The sequence below is a fragment of the Sebastes umbrosus genome, chromosome 5 (genome assembly GCF_015220745.1).
Source record: "Sebastes umbrosus isolate fSebUmb1 chromosome 5, fSebUmb1.pri, whole genome shotgun sequence".
NCBI classification, from domain to species: domain Eukaryota; kingdom Metazoa; phylum Chordata; class Actinopteri; order Perciformes; family Sebastidae; genus Sebastes; species Sebastes umbrosus.
In genome coordinates this window covers 30,960,458-30,983,813 of record NC_051273.1, presented here as the reverse complement: position 1 = coordinate 30,983,813, position 23,356 = coordinate 30,960,458, and the positions used below count along the sequence as shown (strand labels likewise).

The 23,356-nt window shown below is 40.2% G+C and overlaps 1 protein-coding gene across 5 annotated transcripts in view; it reads right to left on the bottom strand.

Moving 5' to 3' along the window:
- Positions 1-2,752: 2,752 nt before the first annotated feature.
- znf644b (zinc finger protein 644b) overlaps positions 2,753-23,356 on the bottom strand; it is a 58,325-nt gene continuing 37,721 nt past the window's right edge. For 3 of the 5 annotated variants that reach the window (XM_037770644.1, XM_037770646.1, XM_037770645.1), the window contains 6 exons: positions 12,449-15,139; positions 10,414-10,992; positions 7,482-7,589; positions 7,082-7,172; positions 4,559-5,947; positions 2,753-4,369 (listed from right to left, as the gene is read on the bottom strand). In XM_037770644.1, coding sequence (XP_037626572.1) covers positions 5,770-5,947; positions 7,082-7,172; positions 7,482-7,589; positions 10,414-10,992; positions 12,449-15,125 — 3,633 coding nt within the window. In that variant the 5' untranslated portion in view covers positions 15,126-15,139 and the 3' untranslated portion in view covers positions 2,753-4,369; positions 4,559-5,769. Of the gene's footprint in view, positions 4,370-4,558; positions 5,948-7,081; positions 7,173-7,481; positions 7,590-7,661; positions 8,013-10,413; positions 10,993-12,448; positions 15,140-23,356 lie in introns of those variants that run through there. The other 2 variants (XM_037770643.1, XM_037770647.1) reach the window with 2 other exon arrangements.

Sequence of the window (23,356 nt, the reverse complement as noted above, 5' to 3'; positions counted from 1 at the left end):
CCCTTGTACCGCCGCTGTAACAGGATCATTGACGGGCCAGTGACACTGCCCAACCAGATAATGGAAACCTATTGATTTTTCTTCTTTTTTTTTCCACACACAGGCAGTCTGTGGCACTTCTGAATAACTGGCAGAAGGACAGGTCATGATCAATGGTCGTGATCTCTGGATCACTGCTGCCACAGACACTGAATGGGGGAAAACACAAGACTATAGCTGACAAAGAAGTCCTGCAGTATTAGTTAATGCACATTCCCAGGATGCAGCATCATTAAATCAAACTGTTAACCATCAGCCCAGTCGTACAGCAGTTCGTGAAATAGTCATGAAATATAATGGACATAGACACAAATCTCACTTTTTTTTTGTGGTGGTCAGAATGAAATCAGTTTGTATGTAATCCATGTAATCGTGAACCGGGAAGTATAAAAAGCGGCAAACGCCGCATAGTGAGGAGATCAGGGACACCAGACTTTCGCCCAGTAGACCGGTGTTTGTGTCCTGTGTGAAACCAGAAGTCAAAGTTGATTTATTTGTCACGTAACTTCCGTACTTAAGTTACAGCATTTACAGAGTTATTTTAACCCAAACCACAATCTTTTCCTAAACCTAACTAAGTCGTTTTTGTCACATAATTGCCGTACTTAAGTTACGCCACTTCCGGTGTTATTTAAATCCAAACTGCAATCTTTTCCTAAAGCTAACTAAGTAGTTTTGTTGCCTAATCCTAACCAAGTCAATCTATTTCTAACCTAACTAAGTTTTATTTTGAAAAGACTGGGGCAGAAATTGACACAAGCGTCACGTGTTGCTGGACATTCGGAGGAAAAAGCACAAAAAATACGTTGTTGAAAGTCGCGCTGAGCGTCACAAAAAAAAGGGAAATTTGTGTCTATGTACACGAATAAAATAGATTAAATTTCCAGACTATTTCACAAACTGCCGCGAGACTGTGTTGTAATTATTCTAATTAAATAATTCAAATCATACTTCATCAGGTAATAAACAAACAAAAACACAAAGTAATTCAAGGTTTTCCAATGTTGCCATTTTAATTTGCTGAATCAAGAGCAAGTGTTACAGCTCTGAATAGAACACCGGTTTTCTGTGTTGTGCATACAGGGGTTGGCGTTTGCAGTTTTAATGGAGCAATCTCCAGAGAGGAGGCCCCTTTGATACCCATGGCAATGATAAGCATGCATTGGCTGCCTACCATTGGACCCCCATGGCAGATGGCGAGTGTGGGTCCTGCAACAACACATTTCTTTATGTCAGCCTTGTCCCTCTCTCTCTCTCCAGCCAGTGGAATAATGAAAAGCCCAATTCTGGTCATGGCTAACTCAATCTCATTATAATCTCTCCTTTTTTATTCATTCGGCCCCTTGGGATGCTGTCTGCCAGCGATGTGGCTTTCAACCTCCAGAGAGAACATCTTTTGAAACAGCCAGGAGACCTAATGAAGTCACAGAGTGGCACAATTATTTCCCAAAGAAGGAGCATTAATGTACTTCAAAATTCCCTCCGGAGGAGCATGATGACAATTGGTTTGTACAGCTTTGATCGCTGCTTTAAATACTGCCCAAGATAAACTGCAGGGTTAGCCCCCTTTGCCACTGGTAAGTAGAAAACCCAGGAGTGGCTATCAAGCACTGGATACATCAAATACTCAGCCTGGAACGCTAAAAACTGCAGTTTAAAATAGCACATAGCCCTAAAATTACTTCCTGTTGGGAATAATGGTGCAACATCACACTGAAATCTGTGTGTTTCACCCAACAGAAACGCAACAAATAAAATAAGGCCTGTGTGTTGTGGGCAGGGAATGGTCCATCATGAAAGAGTCAACTCCAGCTGCTGCTAAACATTGTGTCTGTGCTCTGTAATGAAAATAGGAAAACAAAACTTTCTCTTGAAATGATCCATTGCATTTTAAACCCAGTTTTCACCCAAAGCCATCGTCACAAAGGGAATTAGAGTAAGCACAGAGTACAAGATTACATGATAAACACTACACAAACTTCAATTGTCCTCCAAAAAACCCACTAGAAATTCATTTTCATGATCTTTGTTATATCATCACTGCAGTGGACCTCCCACACATCACATTACTCAAATAGTGCTACCACTATTCACATTTCCTCTTTTCTTTACGGTGGTGATTATGTTGAAGTTAAAGGTATAGTTTGGGTGTTTTGAAGTGGGGTTGTATGAGGTATTATATTCCAGTAGATGATGGTCGGCAAGCCCCCAGTCTGGAGAAGCAGACAGCAACTCCTATGTTCTGCGATGTAAAATTACAGTTTTTTTGAGTGGAGTCTGGTGGCTTTGGCGAGAGCATAGATGGATACAATGGCTTAAGTTTCCTGTAGTTAGTTTTTTTTAGGTTGCTAAAGTACATTTTGCTGCTGGCCCCGTCCACAGAAGTACATTGCTTTGCTTCTGTGCTGATAATCCTGTCTGCTTCTCCAAACTGGGGGCGTTCCAACCGTCATCTACTGCAGGTAATACAATGACTATGGATAAGTACCTAATACAACCCCACTTTAAAACACCCAAACTACCCCTTTAAGATTCTTTAAGGCGAACACAAACATGGCTGTTTCTGCTGCCCAAATCATAAAATATATCACTAAATATATATATCACAAAGACCTGACAGTCACTGGATGTTTGGAGCAGCAAAGGTAAAGTCATTACCGTGTTTAAACTAAGGCTGAGTCATTTTTGTTACATCCATGAGTGACTGAAAGTAGCACAATGGTCATTTATTGACATGAAAATGTGAATTATTACAGATATAACACAGATATAGCAGACCTAAACGTAAAACGGATAAACATTGAGATCATACATTGGAATAATAGAAGATGTTTCTATGAAGAGCTGTGGGCCAATCCGTCATGGCGTCAGTGTTTTGTCCCTCCTATGTTTCTGGTTGGCTTGCCATATTGACATTCCAAAAATATGCATTCTGAATAAAAATCTGATGGTCAGACATTCAGCATTGCCGTCCTTTAATTATTAATTCACTGTAATACTTTTGCACCTGACCTTGAATATCCTACGAAATTTGGCTTGCCAGTCTCTTGCAAATGAAGTCTTTTGTTCTCTGAATCACAGACAGCTTGCTCAGTTAACCACTCAGTCAAACCCTGAGTCTACTCCACCAAAACTGCTGTAATTAATCTCAGCAAAATTACCAACTATAGTCAGATGCAACCCTCGATACTGTACTGTATATCCTCTTTATGAAAGTGCTACACACTATTTTACAATATCTACATCCCATTGTTAATATAACTTAACATGGCATCGCTAATAAATGCTTTAGTCTACGTGGCTGATTAAGAATAATTCACTTAATTTATTTAAATTCAGTGACACTTTGGTATCATGCAAGTTTGCTATTAATGTCACTGATTTCTATACAAACATTTATCTACAAAAAGTTGCTTTAGAATCTGAGCAATACTAAGTCTAAAAACTATCAAGCCTGAGTAAGGAAGTAAGGATAATTTTATAGAAATGTTTCGTAATTTAATTTTAGGGAGCGCTACATGTTTACCATTTTAAAAAGTTGAATATTTCAAGAAAAAAATACAGATAAATACATAAAATTACATTTGGTCTTTAAAGCTGAATATTAAACTTTTCTTGCATTATAGTTGTTGGCTTTTAATACAATGTGAAAAACTATCATGGGACAGCCATACTGAAAGCAATATATACATTCATTCAATATAGACGCTACAGTATATATTAATGTTTTTCTTTCTAATACTGAACATTAAACAAAAATGATTATCAAAATTGTTAAGTGTGAGTTTAACCTTTTGGCATTGACTCAACCACATCTTCCAATGAAAAAAATCGATTCAACCATCACTTAAAAAATGATATGCATCTTGCATAGACCGTTTTCCTATCTGAAAAGTATGGAACTGTCTCTGCCAGCTGCAAAACAAGTAGCAAGCTTACGAACTGAGATACGTTTGGAGAGCAGGTTATGGATATGCAAATGGTTGTGTCTAGAAGGTAACCTCCAAGTTGGGAAAACGTGCAAAACCACAACCTCATTCATTCGAGGTCAATGCCTAAGTTCAACAATTCAAGGTAAATGCGTAACCTCAACCATTCAAGGTCAATGCCTAACCTCAACCATTCAAGATCAGTGCCTAACTTTCAATATTTGAGGTCAATGCCTAACCTCAACCATTCATGATCAATGCCTAACTTTCAATATTCAAGGTCTATGCCTAACCTCAGCCATTCAAGGTCAATGCCTAACCTCAACCATTCAAGATCAATGCCTAACTTTCAATATTTAAGGTCTATGCCTAACCTCAGCCATTCAAGGTCAATGCCTAACCTCAGCCATGCAAGGTCAATGCCTAACCTCAGCCATTCAAGGCCAATGCCTAACCTTAACAATTCAAGGTCAATGCCTAAACTTAACCATTCAAGGTTGATTCCTAACCTTAACCCTTCAAGGTCAATGCCTAACCTTAATAATTCAAGGCCAATGCCTAACCTCAACCATTTAAGGTCAATGCCTAACCTCAACCATTCAAGGTCAATGCCTAACCTTAACCGTTCAAGGTTAAAGCCTAACTTTGATCATTTAAGGTCAATGCCTAACCTTAACCATTCAAGGTCAATGCCTAACCTTAACCATCTCGTGAGAGTTTCGCAACTTGTGGGTTACCTTCTAGAAACAACTCATGCAAATGTTCAGAGCCAGCGGTCTTTACAATGTTTAGAATGAAATTTCAGCATGATGCGTCACTAACACATTCATACTCACGCGAGAAAAAGCGACCCATTCTGAGTCCAAGTCTTTGGAAATACAGAGCTGCCACAATGAGAAAAAATATTCTAACAATATGTTGTTATAACTGGAAAGTTTTCTTGTTTTAACTAGAGAGTTCTTCTCATTATAAAAAGATGTTGTTACCGAGGCTATAATGAGAGCCAGATTTCAGGAGTTACACTGATGGTTGAAGGTTAAGCAGAAGAACAATGACAGAACAAGCTGTCCCAACATAATGCATGTCACTTTGATTAAGAGAGATGCTCTCTCTGATATAGGCACAGAGAGGTGAAATCCTACAAAGCATCCACAAACTAATGACAGCCCTGTGTACACTGCTTAACAACAAGGGCACACATTCTTATTTTATGTTGTCTCACAAAGAAAGTGAGACATGAACTTAATTGAAATGCTCAGGCTCCCGTATTTTGCCAATATAAGAGTGGCAATGCTCCTTTTAACTTTTCTTGTTGTGACAAAAAGTTTCAAAAGAGAACTGTTTTTTTTTTATAATGAGAAAGGTTCTGTTAATGACATGAAAAGTTACAAGAAATTGAGATATTTGGATATTTTTCTTTTCATTTTATAATGAAAACGTTTTGTCATTATAACAAAATGCTTTATAACAAGGCACTTTTCTTTATCATGACAATAGGAGAACAATGTTTTTTCTAACAATGGCAGTTCTGCACTGCCAGACCAGCTTCATACCGCCACTGTTGTGTCTAACCTACACAGCAGTCAATAAAGATACATCCTATATGCTCTATTAGCAAAGCATAGCATTAAACTATTCTATATAAAGCTTTTGCTAATATATAGAGTATTATTAATATATACTATTAAATTGTCAGGATTAACTATTATATATTTGCAGGACTAGTCTAAAACAATGTGCGGTTTATACATATAAACAATGTGCAAATTCAGGCAACTGGAAGTTCTCGACGGGTAAAACTCTACTCAAGATCTGGGTTCTCATGAGACATACTTATTTGTATTTTGTGATGAAGACCCAAAACCTCTACCATCCCGGTCCCTGAGTGGGGCACGCTGGTGTGCAGAAGGTGCCTCTGTAAATGCTTGATCCAATCCTCCTGGATAGACAGGGGGCCCTGGAAGACCAGGTCACAGAATCTGCAGAAATAGGAGAGGAGAAGCCAGTCACTGTTTCTAGAGTTAATGCACAACCATCTTCTTCCAGTGTGAAATGTAAGGTGTTTTTTATTTTACTGATTGTAATAAAAAAATGTTCATCATCCAGTTACATATTCCATATGTACATGGATTTGGGGGGGGGGGGGTTGTATGTTTGCGGGAGGGGACCACCTTTGCGATTTATAAGTAAAGGAGCGAATTGTAGAGTATAGGTTCTCTTTTGAAGAGTTGGCTGGTCTTGGGGTGTCTGACAAGGGGTTCATACACCACTGGTATGGCTGCCTCATCTAATTATAATGCAAGGAATATCTGTCTGTGTGTCCTTCGCATATCTCCAGAACCGCCCATCCGATCTACTCCACCCTTGGCTGGTGTATTCCTGGGGACCCAAGGAAGTGCCGTGTTGAATTTGGTTCAATTTGGACACATGTTCGATATCAATAAAATTTGAATAAAAAAGCAAACGGCGGACTGAGTCAAGCATGTCGTCTGCACATTTGCTGTTGGATGCTGTGCGATCTTTTCTTTACTTCACTGGAGTCAACAAGTGATGAGCGGTTTGGCAACCACAGTTCCTTCAAGCGAACCGACAGTAGTTGCTGTGACTAAAGTGAGACAAGTATGGTAATACCACCCTCTCGTGTCACTTCTGGTTCCAAAAAACAAGATGGCGACGGCCAAAAACCAAGATTTGTCAAAATGCCAAACTTAAGGCTGCAAAACGACAGTCCACAAACCAATGGGTGACGTCACGGTGACTACGTCCACTTCTTAGATACAGTCTATTAATCCACCCAAGGCATGGCAGCATACTGGGCATTGGGTCACAGTGTTCTGCTACCACTTATTATGTCCCATCCACATTTAAACAGTTCTGCCAATTGTAAATAGGTTGCAAGCACTTTCTTTTTGGAGAGCGAGTGCTCGGAGATGCCCTGCGGTAGCTGTTCTTAAAGATTTCTTGGGTGGTCCCACATAGGGAATGACAGAGGTCAGAGCTTTGATTTTCATTTAGGGCCTACATATGAAATATGTAACCGGGTAGAGAGCGCTCTCACTTCACTCTCCACTGAGAGAACTATTGTTACATATGTAACCTTCAATTCGATATACCTGCAGGTGAGCGTGTATATCTCAGCATTCAAGGAGGGTAAAGTCTTCTTCTTTAGCCCAGGCCTTGGCTTCTTCTGTTTATAATCATAGCCTAAAAAGACAAAACACTGCGCTGCTTTATCTGGGGGAATGTATTAAGTTATCACTGACAAGAGGCATACATAAATAAACCCGAAGCCAAACTATTATTCAATATTGATATTTACTATTCTAGTCAACATCCATCATAAGACGTATGTCTTTCATCTAATGAATACACATGCAGCATTCATCACAAATATTCACTTAATTTGGTTCCACAGATTGAGCCCCCTGATTCCTGTGCTTAAACCACTATTTTAATGATTGCATGGCACAGGAAACACATATGTCGACATTTTGCATATCGTCAGAAACTTACCTTCAAAAATGGCAATCCTCTTCCTGTGTGCAAAGGCTCGAAGATGACCAGGAAGCCCAGGGAAGGTGCCGTTACACTGAATACAAATCGTATTTGAGTCACATTCCCCTGAAAGATAGAACATTGAATAACAAAATTACCCTCAAGGAGAAAAAGGCAAATGGATCAACATATTTAGGTTGAAATTATATGATTATATTTTCTATAATCTCTAAGCTTTGGAAAAATTGATTGGATGATGTACTTATTATACAGTTTAGCTGATACTTATGTCTCACATCAAGATTTAGGATCATCAGAAGTTCGATAATGTCAAGGAGAAAAGCAGTAGCGTGCAGTAATTTTATTAGCGAGCAAAACTGTGACTCCCAGTGTGCTTTAAAGTCTTCCTCCACCTGGTTTCATTCTGTGCATCTGATTTGCACTCGCCTGTTTGGAAAGTGTTACTGGTAAAGTTTAACACAATCTTGTGTCTTCAGGGGGGCTATTTTCACATACACCACCTCACGAGAGTCACAGAGGATTCGTAAACTACACAAAAAAATCACAGATGTGTTAGTCCTATGACAGCAAACTGGCAATAACAGTGCTGTGCACCATCGCCTGTTAACCAGAATATTGTACTTGTTAAAAGTTATTTTAGTTTAAAGAAAAGCTTGTCTCTCCGATACAAAAATGTCTTTGATCAAAAATGATTGTTCATCTAATTTGTGAGTGTTGTTGAACTCCAAGTGATGATACAATGTCAACTACTGTACAATGATGATAATGTATCATTTTTAAAGGGGACCTATTATGCTTATTTTCAGGTGCATACATGCATTTAGGGTTTCTACTAGAACATGTTTACATGCTTTAATGTTCAAAAAACGCTTTCTTTTTCTCATACCGGCTGTGCTGCAGCATCTCTTTTCACCCTCTGTCTGAAACACTCCGTTTGAGCTCCTGCCCCGCCCTCCTGAAAAGCCCAGTCTGCTCTGATTGGTCAGCTGGTCCAGTACTGTTGTGGTTGGTCAACTGAACCAAACTCTTCGGACTCTGCTCCAGCTCCGCTCTAACTTGCTTTGTTTGAGGGCATGCTAGACATAGCCGCTAGGCAGGTATTATGCAAATGTGTTACTTGGTGACATCACCACGTTACGGAAGAAAAGGCAGCACTTCAAGCGAGGTGTTTCAGGCAGTTTAGGAGCAGTGTTTCTGTGGGGGTGTAAATCCCTTTAGCAGGGATTTTTGTAATTTTGCAGACCTTTTACATCCACAAAAGAACTAGATAATAAACTAAAGGAAAGGGAAAAAGCACAAAAGCATAATAGGTCCTCTTTAACACCCTAATGGTATACTACAAATTATAATCTAAATCAGTTTTCAGGACCGGACACACAAAGAAAGACATCTTTGGGGAGTACAGTACAGTTATCACTGTAACACCATAATAATGGCAATCACCATACAATTCGGTTTAAAATAGAACTCAACAAAGAGCAATTTGATTTGAAATTGTTACCTTTTATCTCATCTTTCTCAGCACCTGACTGAAAGTTTGATTTGGACAGACATTAAACAAAATTATGGAAACACGGATGACGGGCTTCCAACTAAACATCAAGAGGATCTCATGATTTTTTAATATGAACTTCAAAAGCACTTTGGCGACATTCAGTCTATTGTGCGTGTTTGTTTCCACAAATCAAATGATTGTGAACTATTGTTTAACTGGCCTCCACTAGCAGGGTATGCGTATCTGTAAAGAGACACTGAACATTTGAAATAAAATATAGATGGAAACGTGACTAATGGTGGACTTCCCTGCAATCGAACAAAGCTAAAAATGTTCAATTTGTATAGGAATAACTGAGCAGTAATTTACTTCCAAGATAAAGGGTGTGGGGCATGTCTTGAAAATGCCTCTAATATCTTATGAGTGGTTTTGCCAAATATAGTTAAATCAGGTATACTTTACATAAATGCTGTCTATTTTCCACATTTTTATGATTCATTTGCTGCTGAACTACCTCATCCTGTCAAAATCTACTTGCAACTTGAAACTTACCTAAACTGCTTTGGAAATACAGTACTATTACTGGGTTAAAACATGCAACCACCCATATTTAAAGGGTATTTTTCACCCTAGACCTATTTTTCCATGTTTTGTGTCTAAGTGATTAATAAGGACAACAATTTTTGAAATTGGTCTAATATTGAGGGATAATGCTGTGACGGCAATAAACTCCTCCAAGTCACTAAAAGTGCTCGTTTTTGCCACTGACGGACTCAGATTGTTATTATAAGTGTCTGACAACATTATGGAAAGGAGCCTACAGAGAAAGAAAACGTGTTTCTTACCATTCACTTGATCCTGTCTGTTGGTTATTGTGTCCAAGTCCCGCTCAAAGAGAAGTCTTTTGAAATCTGAATAGCCGTATACTCTGGTTCAAATAAATGCGGGTGGCCATCGAATTCAAAGACCTCATCCACATTGTGGAAATCATCTAAATATTCAGCCATGATCTGAATAGATAACACTAAGCTACGCTCTGCCCAGCTGGCACTCGCATTTCCAACATGGATGTATTCCACCGTTGTCTTCCGGCAACACGTCACCTCGCCAGATTTCAGAACAAGTCTTCTCCTTGAGCGAGACTCTTTCCATAATGTTGTCAGACACTTATAATAACAATCAGAGGCTGTCATGGCAAAAACAAGCACTTTTAGGGGACGTAAATGACAGTTCCAGCTTGCCCCAATAGCACCATATTGCAGCCTGTGAGCAGCTGCCCCACTACTGGCGCTCTCCCTCAATACTGGAACAATTCGAGTTAGTCGACACAAAAACATGGGAAAATATGGTCCAGGTTGAAAAATTCCAAAGTTACCTTTAAGAAACTGTTCAAACATGAAATTGCTATCAAGCCTAGTGCATGAGACTGCATACCATGAGCCCAGTGTGGTTCCAAACTGGCCATCTGTGTCTCCTCCATGTAATCTTTGGTCAAATCACAAAGCTTCCTGGTTGCATAGGCCTCCTGGTTGGTTCTCGCTGTGAGCTCCATACCTTCTTGTCTCATCTTGAGCAGTTCAACTAAAGTGCTTGAGGAGGCCTTAGTGCCTCTTTGTGCTTCTACCTGAGGCTCCTTCCTTTCCGAGAAGGCCTCTGCCTCCTGTTTTGGTACAAAGCTGTCCAATATGGGACGTGGACTCCTCATCTCATACTGGATTTTCACTGGGACCCCCATGCGCATCAGGACCAGGCCATTGCTGCTGATTAACTTCTGAGAGACAAAGGGTCGTGAAGGGAATTGGCTCTTGTTGAGGACCTGGAGGATGTTCTGGTGTTCCTTTTTGTCCTGTAGCAGTTCATTCAGGATGCACAGCGGGGACTTACTGGTACTGGTAACACTTCTACCAATTCGTTTCAAGTGTCCCCTCACATGGTTGGAGAGGCCAGTCTTCGTATCAAACCAACCCCAGCACAGGGGACACGTGTGCTCTCCTTTGGTTTCTGGCTTCACAGCTGTAATATCAGATCAAATTTGTCAGAAAAACTTAAAATGAAACAAAAACATCAAGCCAATATTCATGATGGAACGCTTTATAATGCACAGGCCAACATTTATAAGTGTAAAGCAGCTATAATCTATATATTTATAGTAACAAAATCAAATGACGGTGTGAAAACAATGTGACAATGTGAAAAGGGTCGCTCGTTCCTCCTACAGAGAATTATCACCTCTGCTTTATGGAAATTTATAGTGAGTTTGAGCGCACTGATTAGCCGTTTGCTGCTCAGTTAAAAAGCTTTAAAAACAGACCGTAACCTTCCTGCTGCAGCACCAAACAGCAGACACAGCTAGAGACTAGCTAGTGAACACAGTGGAGCATTAAGCAGTAAAGAGCCGGATATTTCCGTAAGGTGTTGGTGGAGACCAAAAACGGAGCTAAAAGAGTAACTGCTGGATGTGTAAAAAGTTCAGAATATCAAATGTAGATGTCAGTGTTGCCAAGAAATTGCAGGTTTAAGTATCAGAAGCGATGTAAAAATGACATCACTGCAACACTCAACCCTATCGCCAGACATGAACATCAATATGAAAGATTCTGCAAAACTCAGGATTATGATCAATGACATAATCCACTGGCAATTCTTTTTTAATTTTCACCTTTTATAATATATGTACATGGCAACAGCAGTATGGTTAAGGTTAGGGAGATTGTTTAGCATTTTGGGGGCTCTATTAGCAGAAATGGAATATAATATTCATAACTATGTTTTCAATAGTGTATAATCACCTGAAACTAAGAATCGTTGTGTTTTCGTTAGCTTAGAATGAGCTCTTCATATCTACATAGGGAGCGGGTCCTCTTCACGGAGTCCGCCATGTTGCTCCGCCATATTTCTACAGTAGCCCAGAATGGACAAACCAAACACTGGCTCTGGAGAGAGCCTTTTGTGTTTATACATTACCTGAAGGCCACCGTAGTTCTCTGGCACGCTTGTGAAACTGTGGTAACGTGAGCCGCAGAGTGCAAAACCATGGTACCGCCAGCCGCCGTCTGACTTCTGTTGCTCCTAAAGTATTGTTATTAATGGTTGGATGGCTTCTGAGCGAGGCGAACGGCGTTACCGCGGTTTTGCACTCGGTGGCTCACGGTACTGCAGTCTTAGAAAGGGAGGAGTGAGTGGAGGGATACTCAATTGGTTGCAAAACCACACCACTAGATGTCGCTAAATCCTACACACTGCACCTTTAATAACAAGACTAATAGTCTACGGCCATGCTAGCAGCTCTGTGAGGCTGAAGTTTGGCACAGCTGTGCTTTGAGCTAAATGCTAATGTCAGCATACTAACACAATGACAATACTAACCCATTGATAAAGAGGTTGGCCTAATGTTTACCATGTTCACCATCTAAGTTTAGGGTGTTAGCATGCTAACATTTGCCAATCAATCAAACACTAATACTTGTACCTTTTCTCATTTTCCTCGTGCCACAGGGGATCCTCCTGCGGATTCGTGGCTGATGGTCCCGCAACGCCACTTGCTCTGGCGAGACCATGTGCCGAGCGTTGTAGCTCAAGCCAACTCGGTGAAGGTGCCCTCGCACATGATTGGACAGACCCACTCCGGACTCAAACATGGCGGGGCAGTACGGACAGGGCTTGTGTTCTACCCCCGGTGTGGGGAAAACATCAAAGCTGTCACCTGCAGACATATGAGGCGACTCTGGGGAATCACCGCACACTGTAGTTTCAATATACTCCTCCTTGATTATGAGTTGCTCTATGTCACTACAGTCTTCATCTCCATCATCTTCATCTATGAGTACATGGGGGCTTTGGCTTTGGTCTTTGGCTGAAAACCTCTGCCTCTTTGTGAAATACCTCCGAGCATACGGGTTCCTGACGTTCTCGCTTTCCAAGAAGCTGCCTGCAGCTTCACTGGTGTCATTACCGGAGTTACTGCCGCCCTCACAGCCTTTCTCTGACTCCTTATCTGCAGACTGTTTCTTGAGCCTCTGGCAAAGCCTTGCCGATATATTACTATTCATATTGTCAATGGTGTTACGCAAGGGCGTTGACATTTTTCTCATTGTCAGAGAATTTTGGTGCGCTCGCGCTTGTAAACTCCCGCTTGCCGGTTCGTTCTTGCTAACCTGACAGAACATCTGGTCTAATTTAAGATTTCTGGCTGATAGTAAAAAATCAGCGCCCGCAGGACAGTTTGCCTGCTTTGAGCTGCCAAAAGCCTTATAGTTATTGTTTTCAGCATCTTCCTCCACGCAGGTGAGATCAGTTGCCACGTCTAATTTTTCCACTGGTTGTAGGAGTAATTTTCCATGCCTGTCGACCCTCCACAAGGACGGTGACAGCATGTTTTTGGTGCAGCCGACACGGCACTTTAACTGAGGAGAATTTACAGTTTGGTCATTGGACTTTTGAATGTAAATGTCCCCTCTTTTACTCTTTTCTCCACGAGTCGACTTAAGCGGATTTGTTTTAAACCCGGCAATTTTGGGCTGGTCGGCAACCTTTTTATAATTACCATAGTGTGATCGCTCCAGCTCAGAATATCTTTCCAATGCTACTTTGTCTTTGAAAAAAAACATTTTACGCTGAAACTGAACACGGCCCGCTTCCTCTGCATCATTATTACGAGTCATTTTCCTGCATTGAGGCTGGTGTGTGTCGAGGTGCGCGACATGTAGGTGTGCTTCAAGCGCCTGCTGCGTCAGTGTAATGTAGTTACACTCCTCGCAGAAGTAGTAGTGCTTCAGATTGTCGTCTGTTTTGGCGTGCTGGACGGAGATTTTAGGGCAGTTACAACCAAACGCACACCGAGGGCACTGCGCTGTGGTGCCCCCGACTTCCAACTCGGTGTTTTTGAGACCTTTGATTTCCTCCATAAGTTTTTCCAGCCTGTCTTGGTGAATAATGATGTGCCTCATGAGGGAGTTGCTATCACAGAACAAACGCCCACACTCCCTGCATATAAAGGGCTGAGAGACATCCTCACTGTTCACCTGATTATGCTTGCCTAAATGATACATCATATGTCTATGGAAATGTCTTTTCTCCTTGAAATTAACATTGCATATTGTGCATGAAAAGAAAAGTGGATCTTGTTCTTTCTTCGACGGTTCCACTTTTGAACTCAAATTGTCTTCATCTTCAGGGTCATTTTCCTCATTACAGCCTTTCTGCGCTGCCGCGCTATAAATACGGCGCTCCGAGTCTGAAGCTGTGCTCCTGGAAAGATCTTTGAGTGGCACCGCAGAATATTTAATATCAGATTGGGTACCCAAAGAATCATCTTTGTCAACATTTCCGACATCATTGCCACTGCAGAAACAGTAACGTCTGCATGTGTGATTTAAGCTGTTGTTAACCTTTTCCAGAGAGCCTGACATGCTTTTTGCGTGTGTGTTGTGCTTCCTGTCCCTTTGGTGCATCACTTCGGTCTCCAGCCTTCTGTCATTGTGCAAAGAGCGCTCTCTTGCCGAATCCCATCTGATTGCTTCGGCGTCGTCATAATCATCCGAGGAGCTTTCGGACCATTCTACGTCCCGTCGAGATCTTGTTTTCATTGTCTGTTTTGTCAAAGGTTGGCTAATGTGCATTTGCTCCGCGCTGTCTGCACCTGACAGCGCGGAGCAGGCCGGTTTGGACTCATTCTCCTCCGAGTGAGACAGCGGCGTGTTGACACCTGGCTGTGTGGCCAGTGTTTTTACGGCGGGCCCCGCTGTGTTCTTCCAAGCGTCTGATTGAAGCTCACTAGGTGGTGGAAACACCTCGGGGCTCGTGTCCTTCCCCGCTTGCCGCGCGGCGTCCAGGACATTGTTGGATAAAACAGTGCCTTTGTTCAGGACACAGTGTACCTCTGAGGTGGGGTGTGAACCAGGTCCATTAACAAGTGCTCCTGAAGGCAATGAATTGCCTGCATGGGGAACAGCGGGGACACTGCTGTATACAAATGGATTCGGCTGGGTTCCATTTAAAGGGTTTTCGTGTTCATCTGAGGACAGACCTGCAGCATTGTTCTTCAGGGAGAATGTGTGACTCTGTAATGGCTCCTGAGTACGACCCGGGCTGTCAGACACTGGCTCCACGTCTTTGTCCTCTTGTGCATTTGGCTTCACATCAGACATAGTAGCAGTACTTTCTGAAATATTAAAGAACATCACAAAATTATGAAGTGTGCTATATATTTTAGGGCTGTCAAAGTTAGCGTTAACACCACTCATTTTTTTTATGCATTAACGCAACTTTTAGGTTGTAGAAATTTTAAAGTGAAGATACTGGCATCGTATGAAACTAAAATATCTAAGAAATCCATTGGTACCAACCATGTCATACTAGCTTATCACGAAGGAGGTTAAATAATGCTCCAAACTTACGCTAAATTTTGGCGAGGAAAACCTGGCTTGGTCATTTTCAAAGGGGTCCTTTGACCTCTGACCTCAAGATAATTGAATGAAAATGAGTTCTATGGTTACCCACGAGTCTCCTCTTTACAGACATGCCCCCTTTATGATAATCACATGCTGTTTTGGGCAAGTCATAGTCAAGTCAGCACACTGACACACTGACAGCTGTTGTTGCCTGTTGGGCTGCAGTTTGTCATGTTATGATTTGAGCATATTTTTATGCTAAATGCAGTACCTGTGAGGGTTTCTGGACAATATTTGTCATTGTTTTGTGTTGCTAATTGATTTCCAATATTAAATATATACATACATTTGCATAAAGCAGCATATTTGTCCACTCCCATGCTGATAAGAGTATTTAATACTTGAAAAAATCTCCCTTTAAGGTACATTATGAACAGATTAAGATTTGCGATTAAATATTTTAATCAATTGACAGCCCTAATGTATTTATAACAATTTCAAACAAGCCAAGTAAAGCGAGCAATGTCTTAGAAGCCTAATATTTCCTTTATTCCAGTGTAGCATTCAACCATGCAAAGACTATTTGCAGAAAGTAATGTAATGTATAATAAAGTCTAGTTCATTTTTTTCACGCTGATAATGTGGTGCTGTTAAAAAAAAAAATAATAGTCTTTTTCTCTCATAAGATGAGAGCGGTATTATTCCGCGCCGCATTATGATTTTTCCAACACCCTCTTTCGCCACCTCTATTCACAACAAACCCTGCTGTTAGCCCTGAATACCCTGGCGAGGATGCTTAATTATGTGAGCATACCTCTGGGACACAACCTTCCTGCCTCTCCACCTAAAGTTCTCAGTCGTCTGCTAAAATTGACCAATTTCCATGGGAACAAAGTACACCTCCAATGAGATCATATTGCGTCTTATCACTCTGTGATGGTGCCAACACGGATCCCAGCATGAGACTGTTGTTACTTGAATCCTGACAAATTGGCAGGCACACAATCTGTCTAAAACACAAACACAGGCCCCGCACAAAGAAAACATACACAGCACATTTTTATTTCATATTTATTTGGACCAACCTAGTTATTAGTTAGGCTACAATTAAGCACTTGTGTGCTACATCTTGTAACAGATTATGCTGTCCAGAGCTGATTTAGTTTAAAACGTACGCTCAGTGGGTTTGACATCCAGGGCTGGTCGCTCTCTACAGGAAGCTGCGTTGCTAACGAAGTGGTAAATTCAGTGTTAATGAGTGGCTTCACTGTTACCACCTCAGAGGTAAAACCTTCCGAGCTCCATATTCTCCCCATCTGTTGTGGTGTAAAAGGTTCCAAGGGGGAACAGACGCTCTCCATTTACAGCGAACTTCACTGTTACCCCCAAACGGCGGGGTGGCGAAACCATCAAAATATCTCGGTTCAAAACGTGTGCAAGCCTCATTAGCAGCCAACTCACACAACTCGCGTCTATATATATATATATATATTTATAACGAACAGGGGTTCAACAGAAATGTAATTTTTTATGAATTTATTTGCTTCTATTTACTTCATTTAGTCAATGTTAAAAGGCTGACTTTGCCTTGCCTGGAGATATTTACAGGGATTATGAGCTTTAATACAGTTAAGCTGTATGCACAGATCAATCTGCTATGAGCTTCTACTAACCCTGTCTGCTATTTTCCCCCAAGATGCTCGCCTCGTTTTTCAGTTTGGTAAATGAGATTTAGGAGGAGCGTCATCATCATTGTGGTCTGTTAGACAACAGAAAACTAACTAGAACACCTCACAGTTATGTATTGAGCAGTCTTTTGACTTTTTTACTTTATTCTCTCTGTTTGCAACTCATATTTCTGAAGATACTGTCAACTACTGGTACAATACATCTTATTAGGTACATCTGTGCAATCTGATGTAATCCAATCAGGGCTGTCAGTTGATTCAAATATTTAATCACGATTAATCACAAATGAATCAAAATCTGTTATCTGTTCAAAATGTACCTTAAAGGGAGATTTGTCAAGTATTTAATACTCTTATCAACATGGGAGTGGGCAAATATGCTTGCTTTATGCAAATGTATGTATATATTTAGTATTGGAAATCAATTAACAACACAAAACAATGCCAAATATTATCAAGAAACCCTCACAGGTACTGCATTTAGCATAAAAAAATATGCTGAAATCATAACATGGCAAACTGCAGCCCAACAGGCAACAACAGCTGTCAGTGTGTCAGTGTGCTGACTTGACTATGACTTGCCCCAAACTGCATGTGATTATCATAAAGTGGGCATGTCTGTAAAGGGGAGACTCGTGGGTACCCATAGAACCCATTTTCATTCACATATCTTGAGGTCAGAGGTCAAGGGACCCCTTTTGAAATGGCCATGCCAGTTTTTCCTCGCCAAAATCTAGTGCAAGTTTGAAGCGTTATTTAAGCTCCTTCGCAACAAGCTGGTATGACATGGTTGGTACCAATGTATTCCATGGGTTGATGCCAGTATCTTCACTCTCGGCTTAAAACTGAGCCTGCTACTGCCTCTGAAAGATTGATAGCGTTAATGCGTTCAAGCAATTAGTGGCGTTAAAATGATTTGCGTTGACGCGTTATTATCGCATTACCTTTGACAGCCCTAAATTCAATACAATAACAACTATATCTTTGTGGAGCTTATAGGGTTATAGTCAAGTGTTTCTTCTACTCCAGTCATTTCCAAAGATTGGGTTGTGATCCCCAGGTGGGTTGCAGGAGATTTTATTAGGGTCGCCAAATCAATTTAAAGAATTTCTTCCATCGTCTTTTATTTCAGATTTATAGCTGCAGTACACTTTTATGCCACATGAGGGAGCCTGAATGTTCGTATTGTTCTGATAATTGTAGCCTATCAATAACATTGAATTTGAGCGTACATTCGGTTTGTTTTACCTTTGAGAGGAAAAAAACAAGAGCATGTTAACTCTGCCTAAATGCATTTATTAGGTCTTTTTTTAGCATACGTACACATGTATATGTTTGTAATAACACATGCATAAAACAAAGTTGTGATTTATCAAATGTATATCTCTTCAATATAGCTGGTCTACCTATTCAAGATAATATAAGTTGATGTGGAAATGGCAGTGAATATGGTCAAGAACGTTCATTTACGCACAAATTCGCTCTTTTCACGATTTATAGATAAGGCCTATTGTGAATTGGGTCATGGTGGTTAGTCATTTTTAAAAAAGTGGGTCCTCTGAAAAGAAGTTTGGGAAACACTGTTCTAATCTGTCCTGATTGGACAAACCGTCGATTTACACTTAGTGGCCATTATTAGATTTAATGGTACAATGTGATGCGATCCAAAAGAACAGGTGTGACATCCTCTGCCGGCTCAGCTTTACCTTTATGTAGCTTATAATGTTTAGTTTAGACAGGATTTATTGTTAGACTGTTGTATTGGATTGCATTGGATTGTACAGGTGTACATGATAAACTGCAGGTTCATAACAATAAAAGCTTTAATTTGTACCAACAGTAGAAATGAAATCACTTCAAGTCGCAGAGTTGAAAATGATCGTGTGCAGCATGCTCTGCTAGTTGGTGGGCTGGGAATCGTGCCATGTACTCACATCAGTGTGGCTTTGAGTCTGGCTCACAACCTCAGCGCGTGTCGAGCCCTATTCTCTTTCATCTTCCACTCATTCTCTACTGTGCACAATCTCATTTCATGAAAATGCCATACACTTCGCCTGTAAAAAAATTCTCACCTGAATTAAGTGTTTCATTAAACTCGCTATCGCTAACTTTGTAAGTAGTCATTTTACGCATGTTCTATGAAGCAAATCAATATGTGAACAACATTTTCACAATTGTTCAGACATACAGTACAGTAAATATAACCCTCTAAGAACAAAAGTTAGTCACTACTATCGTGGGACTTTACATAAAATGGGGCATGGGAGCACATCGTTGGTTGACTCCCTGGATCCTACTGCCCACATGTCGAAGTGGCCTTTGAGCAAGACAAAAAAAATGGAACTGATACATAAATGTAATGTAACGAAATGCATGTATGACACGTCAGGATAGAGGGAAATAAAAATAGTTTGAGATAATAATAATTTGAGATAAGGGACAGAGAGACAATGACAAACAGGATGCAGTCAAAGAAGAAGCTGAGACTTCAGAGGAAGAAGAGGCATCAGTTGAGGATGAGTAGAAGAAAGATAATGACACCTTCTGTGGTCAACTTGGTGTCTCAAATAACATGTAGCCTACAGAAATCACTCGTGTCAAAAATGTAAATGAATGAATGAAACATCAAGACTTACAACTAAAAAAGGCTAAAAACTGATATGGCCAATTACTGCTTTCAACTAGTGCAGTGTCTGTTCAAAACATGCCTGTTCAGAACGGGCCGAATGCTCGGCCTGCAGCTTTCTCGAGAACCGCTGATAAAAACAACTTCACACTCAACACTGCGCTTCCTTAGGTCCTGAGCAATACACAAGTCCCAGCTACTCAGAAACACGGGTGAAATACACTCTGGTTTGGAAAAAAAAACACACCAAAGTGTGGCTTCTTGCAGTCAGAAGTACTGGTGAAATACACTCTGGTTCACGAGAAAAAACATACCCAAGTCTGGCTACTCACGGTCAGAAACACCGGTGAAATATACTCTGGTTCACAGGGTAAAACCCATCCAAGTCTGGCAACTCGCAGTCAGAAACACTGGTGAAATACACTTAGCGGATGTATTTATTTTCAAATGGGCCTAACCAACCAACAAACATTTAACCACCCTGGTTAAAAGTAGAGGTATAAAGTACAGGATTTAATCAGTGGAAGTATTTTGCTAGCAGTATAATGTTATAGTATGCCAAAAACTTAAAACTTTGAGTAGATCGGATGAACGGTTCTTGAGATATGCGAAGGACACACCCACAGACAGACAGACAGAGATTCCTTGCTTTATAGTTAGATGTTTTAGCCAACCAATTGATACTGCAATGATGGAAAGGTACTCTGTATAGTAGTGCATCTTTTGCACCTGCAGGAGTAGGTATATTTGAAGGTATACATCTCTGCATACTTCCTAGATAACTTAAAATTACTCTACACAGATGCGCTAGAGCTCCAAGTTTTTTTTTTCTTTTATAATTTGACTGAATAGAAAGGCTTTAAGTATATATAATTTACTTGTAATTTAAATATACATTTTGTTGATTTTTGGATATTCCTGTATTCTTTGGGGATGCAAAACATTAGAGTATGTTTATTGTAATAGTAGTCAAGAGCTGATACAATAAGTCCAGTAACTGATTAGTCAATTGACAGAAAATGAATTGTTTGAGTCAGTTATCAGGAAATAATGCCAACATTTTGCTGGTATCAGCTTCTTAAATGTGAGAATTTGTTGCTTTTTTCGGTTTCATTTGACTGTAAATGGAATTTTTATGGGTTTTGGACTGTTGGTTGAGATGAAATCACCTTGGGCACTAGAAAATTGTGACATTTTATATACAAAACGATTAGAAAAGTGTATTATTCGATAGTGAAAAAAAGTGTTAGTTGCAGCCCGAGACAAAGTCCTGCTGTCCGCTAGTACAAACATAAAAACATAAAGATATAATATTAATTGTGACGTTTCTTTCCATCTTAGACAATTATTTAATGCAAACAACTGCCATAGCCAAACTTTAAGTTATTTGAGGACAACGCACACAGATTGAGGAGGAAGAGTTTGGCGCTGTAGGCTTGTAAGGCTGTGAATGTCTAAGCAAATTCCTTCTTCCCGTTCAACTGAAGACCCAGGCTGGCAGCACAGTGGAGACGGCGCTAAAAACCAACTGGGACCAGTCAGCCAAACCATTTCAACTGCTGGAGCTGTCTGGATGGATCAACAGCCAACCTTGTATTCCTCTGCCATCGCCTTTGCTGGAGAAATGTCTAAACAAGGGGAGCCACGGTCCCTCAAGTACCGCACTACACAACTTCCTCAGCTAATGGGATCTATTGATTTATTTGACACAATGTGAATTTATGAAGCTGCCTCTTAAGTGTGAGAGTATCAAAGCGTGGCTCAAAACAAACAGACGGAGATTCAGCTTGACATTCCGGTAATCCCAAGGTGAGTGTGTTCTCTCGGAGAAGGTGCCACAGCGAAGAAAAAAAAAAAAACACACAAGTTCTTCTTCTACTATTTTAGCCGTGCAGCTCTACCCACAAACAGCAGAAAAGCAGGAAGAAATTAGCAATATGCCACAAACCAACCTCACTTTCCTCAATGTGTCTAACTTGTTTCGCAGAAGAACGTGAAACTAAAAAAAACACATAACAACGGCAGATTCATGAAACACCCTAAATTTCTTAAATTTGCACAGGAGAAAATGAAGAGAGGGGCTTCACACGATGTCTTTGTCTGGATTACGCACTCTTTTATCCCACTGAATTCTTGTCACCCAAAGGTCATTTCCATAATAATGGTCTCCATTCTCCCTAATGGGATTTTGGCTGTGATTATGTATGCCAGCGTCTTGTGCAGACACTATCAGCCCTGTCATCCTGAATTGCACAAATGTAATTACACAAAGCCTTTGATAACTAAACAATGTAATTTACTGCTTGAGTGAAAATATATACCGCGTTATACGACTCAAATTATACACTATAGGAAAATGTATGAGGACCATCGGTGCTGTGTTGCATAGAAAATAGTGTTCTTTATAGTAAGAAAATTAGATGCTAATGCATGTTTTAAAAACAAGAATATTGAGGGTGCATTCAAGTAATTTAAGAAAAGATCCACAAAAAAAATATTACTGGAAGTGGTCAATTTAAAGGAATAGTTCCACATTTTTTGGAAATACTGTTATTTGCTTTATTGCCAAGAAAGATGAAAAGATAGCATTCTTTTACCTGTCCGCAAAATATGAAACGCCTAGCTTAGCATAAATAATGGAAACTAGAACCTTGACAATAATGTGAAGGGTATACTCACGTACATAATAGAGAGCTGTAGTCACACAGGAACCTCCACATTTTGTTCCAGGAGTAAGAAAAATCTCATTCAAAACTAGGGCTGGAACTAACGATTATTTTTATGTCAATTAATCTGTATTAATTATTCTCTCGATACTTGTTTGGTCTATAAAATGTCAGAAAATTTGGAAAAATGTCGATCAGTGTTTCCCAAAGCCCACGATGACGTCCTAAAATGTCTTGTTTTGTCCACAATTCAAAAATATTCAGTTTACTGTAATAGAAACCAGTAAAGAAACCAGAAAATATTCACATTTAAAAAGCTGGAATAAGAGAATTTTGAAAATTACCCAAACCGATTAAATCAAATATCAAAATTGTTGGAAATATATTTAATAGTTAACAACTAATCGATTAATCGTTGCAGCTCTATTCAAAACCCCACTGACATTTGCAACTTCACTATTAACTAAAAATCCATCCTTGGAAAATAACCACACTAAATGTTATTTAACTTTGTGAAAGTCTTGAAGGTTTTTCCTTTTTAATAGCAAGTTGTAGTGGATGTTCCGTCTTGTGAACATGTTTCAGTTTTTCACAAAGACTGATGAAAGAAATGCTGAATGAGAGATTACATTGAGTTCTGGAGGTGGAACAGGGGCTAGGCCTGTACATCCCTAACTTATATGAAGCTACAGCCAGCAGCCAGCTATCTTACAGTGGCTTAACATGACTGAAAGCAGGGGAAAAGAGCTATGGTCTGTCTAAAGGTAACAAAATCCACCCGTCAGCAGCTCTACAGCTCCATTCCCTATTACGGCATACCGTATATTGTTTGTTTAATGCATATAAAGAAAATTACAGGCATAATGCAGGAATTGTTGCTTACTGTTTGCAAAAGCAACATTCAAACTTGGCTCCTCCTTCCCCCGGCTGCATCACTATGGAAAGTGAAAGCCAACTCCAGATGCACTCTAATTTTGGAACAAGCTTTGTCCGCTTTGTGTTTCGCCT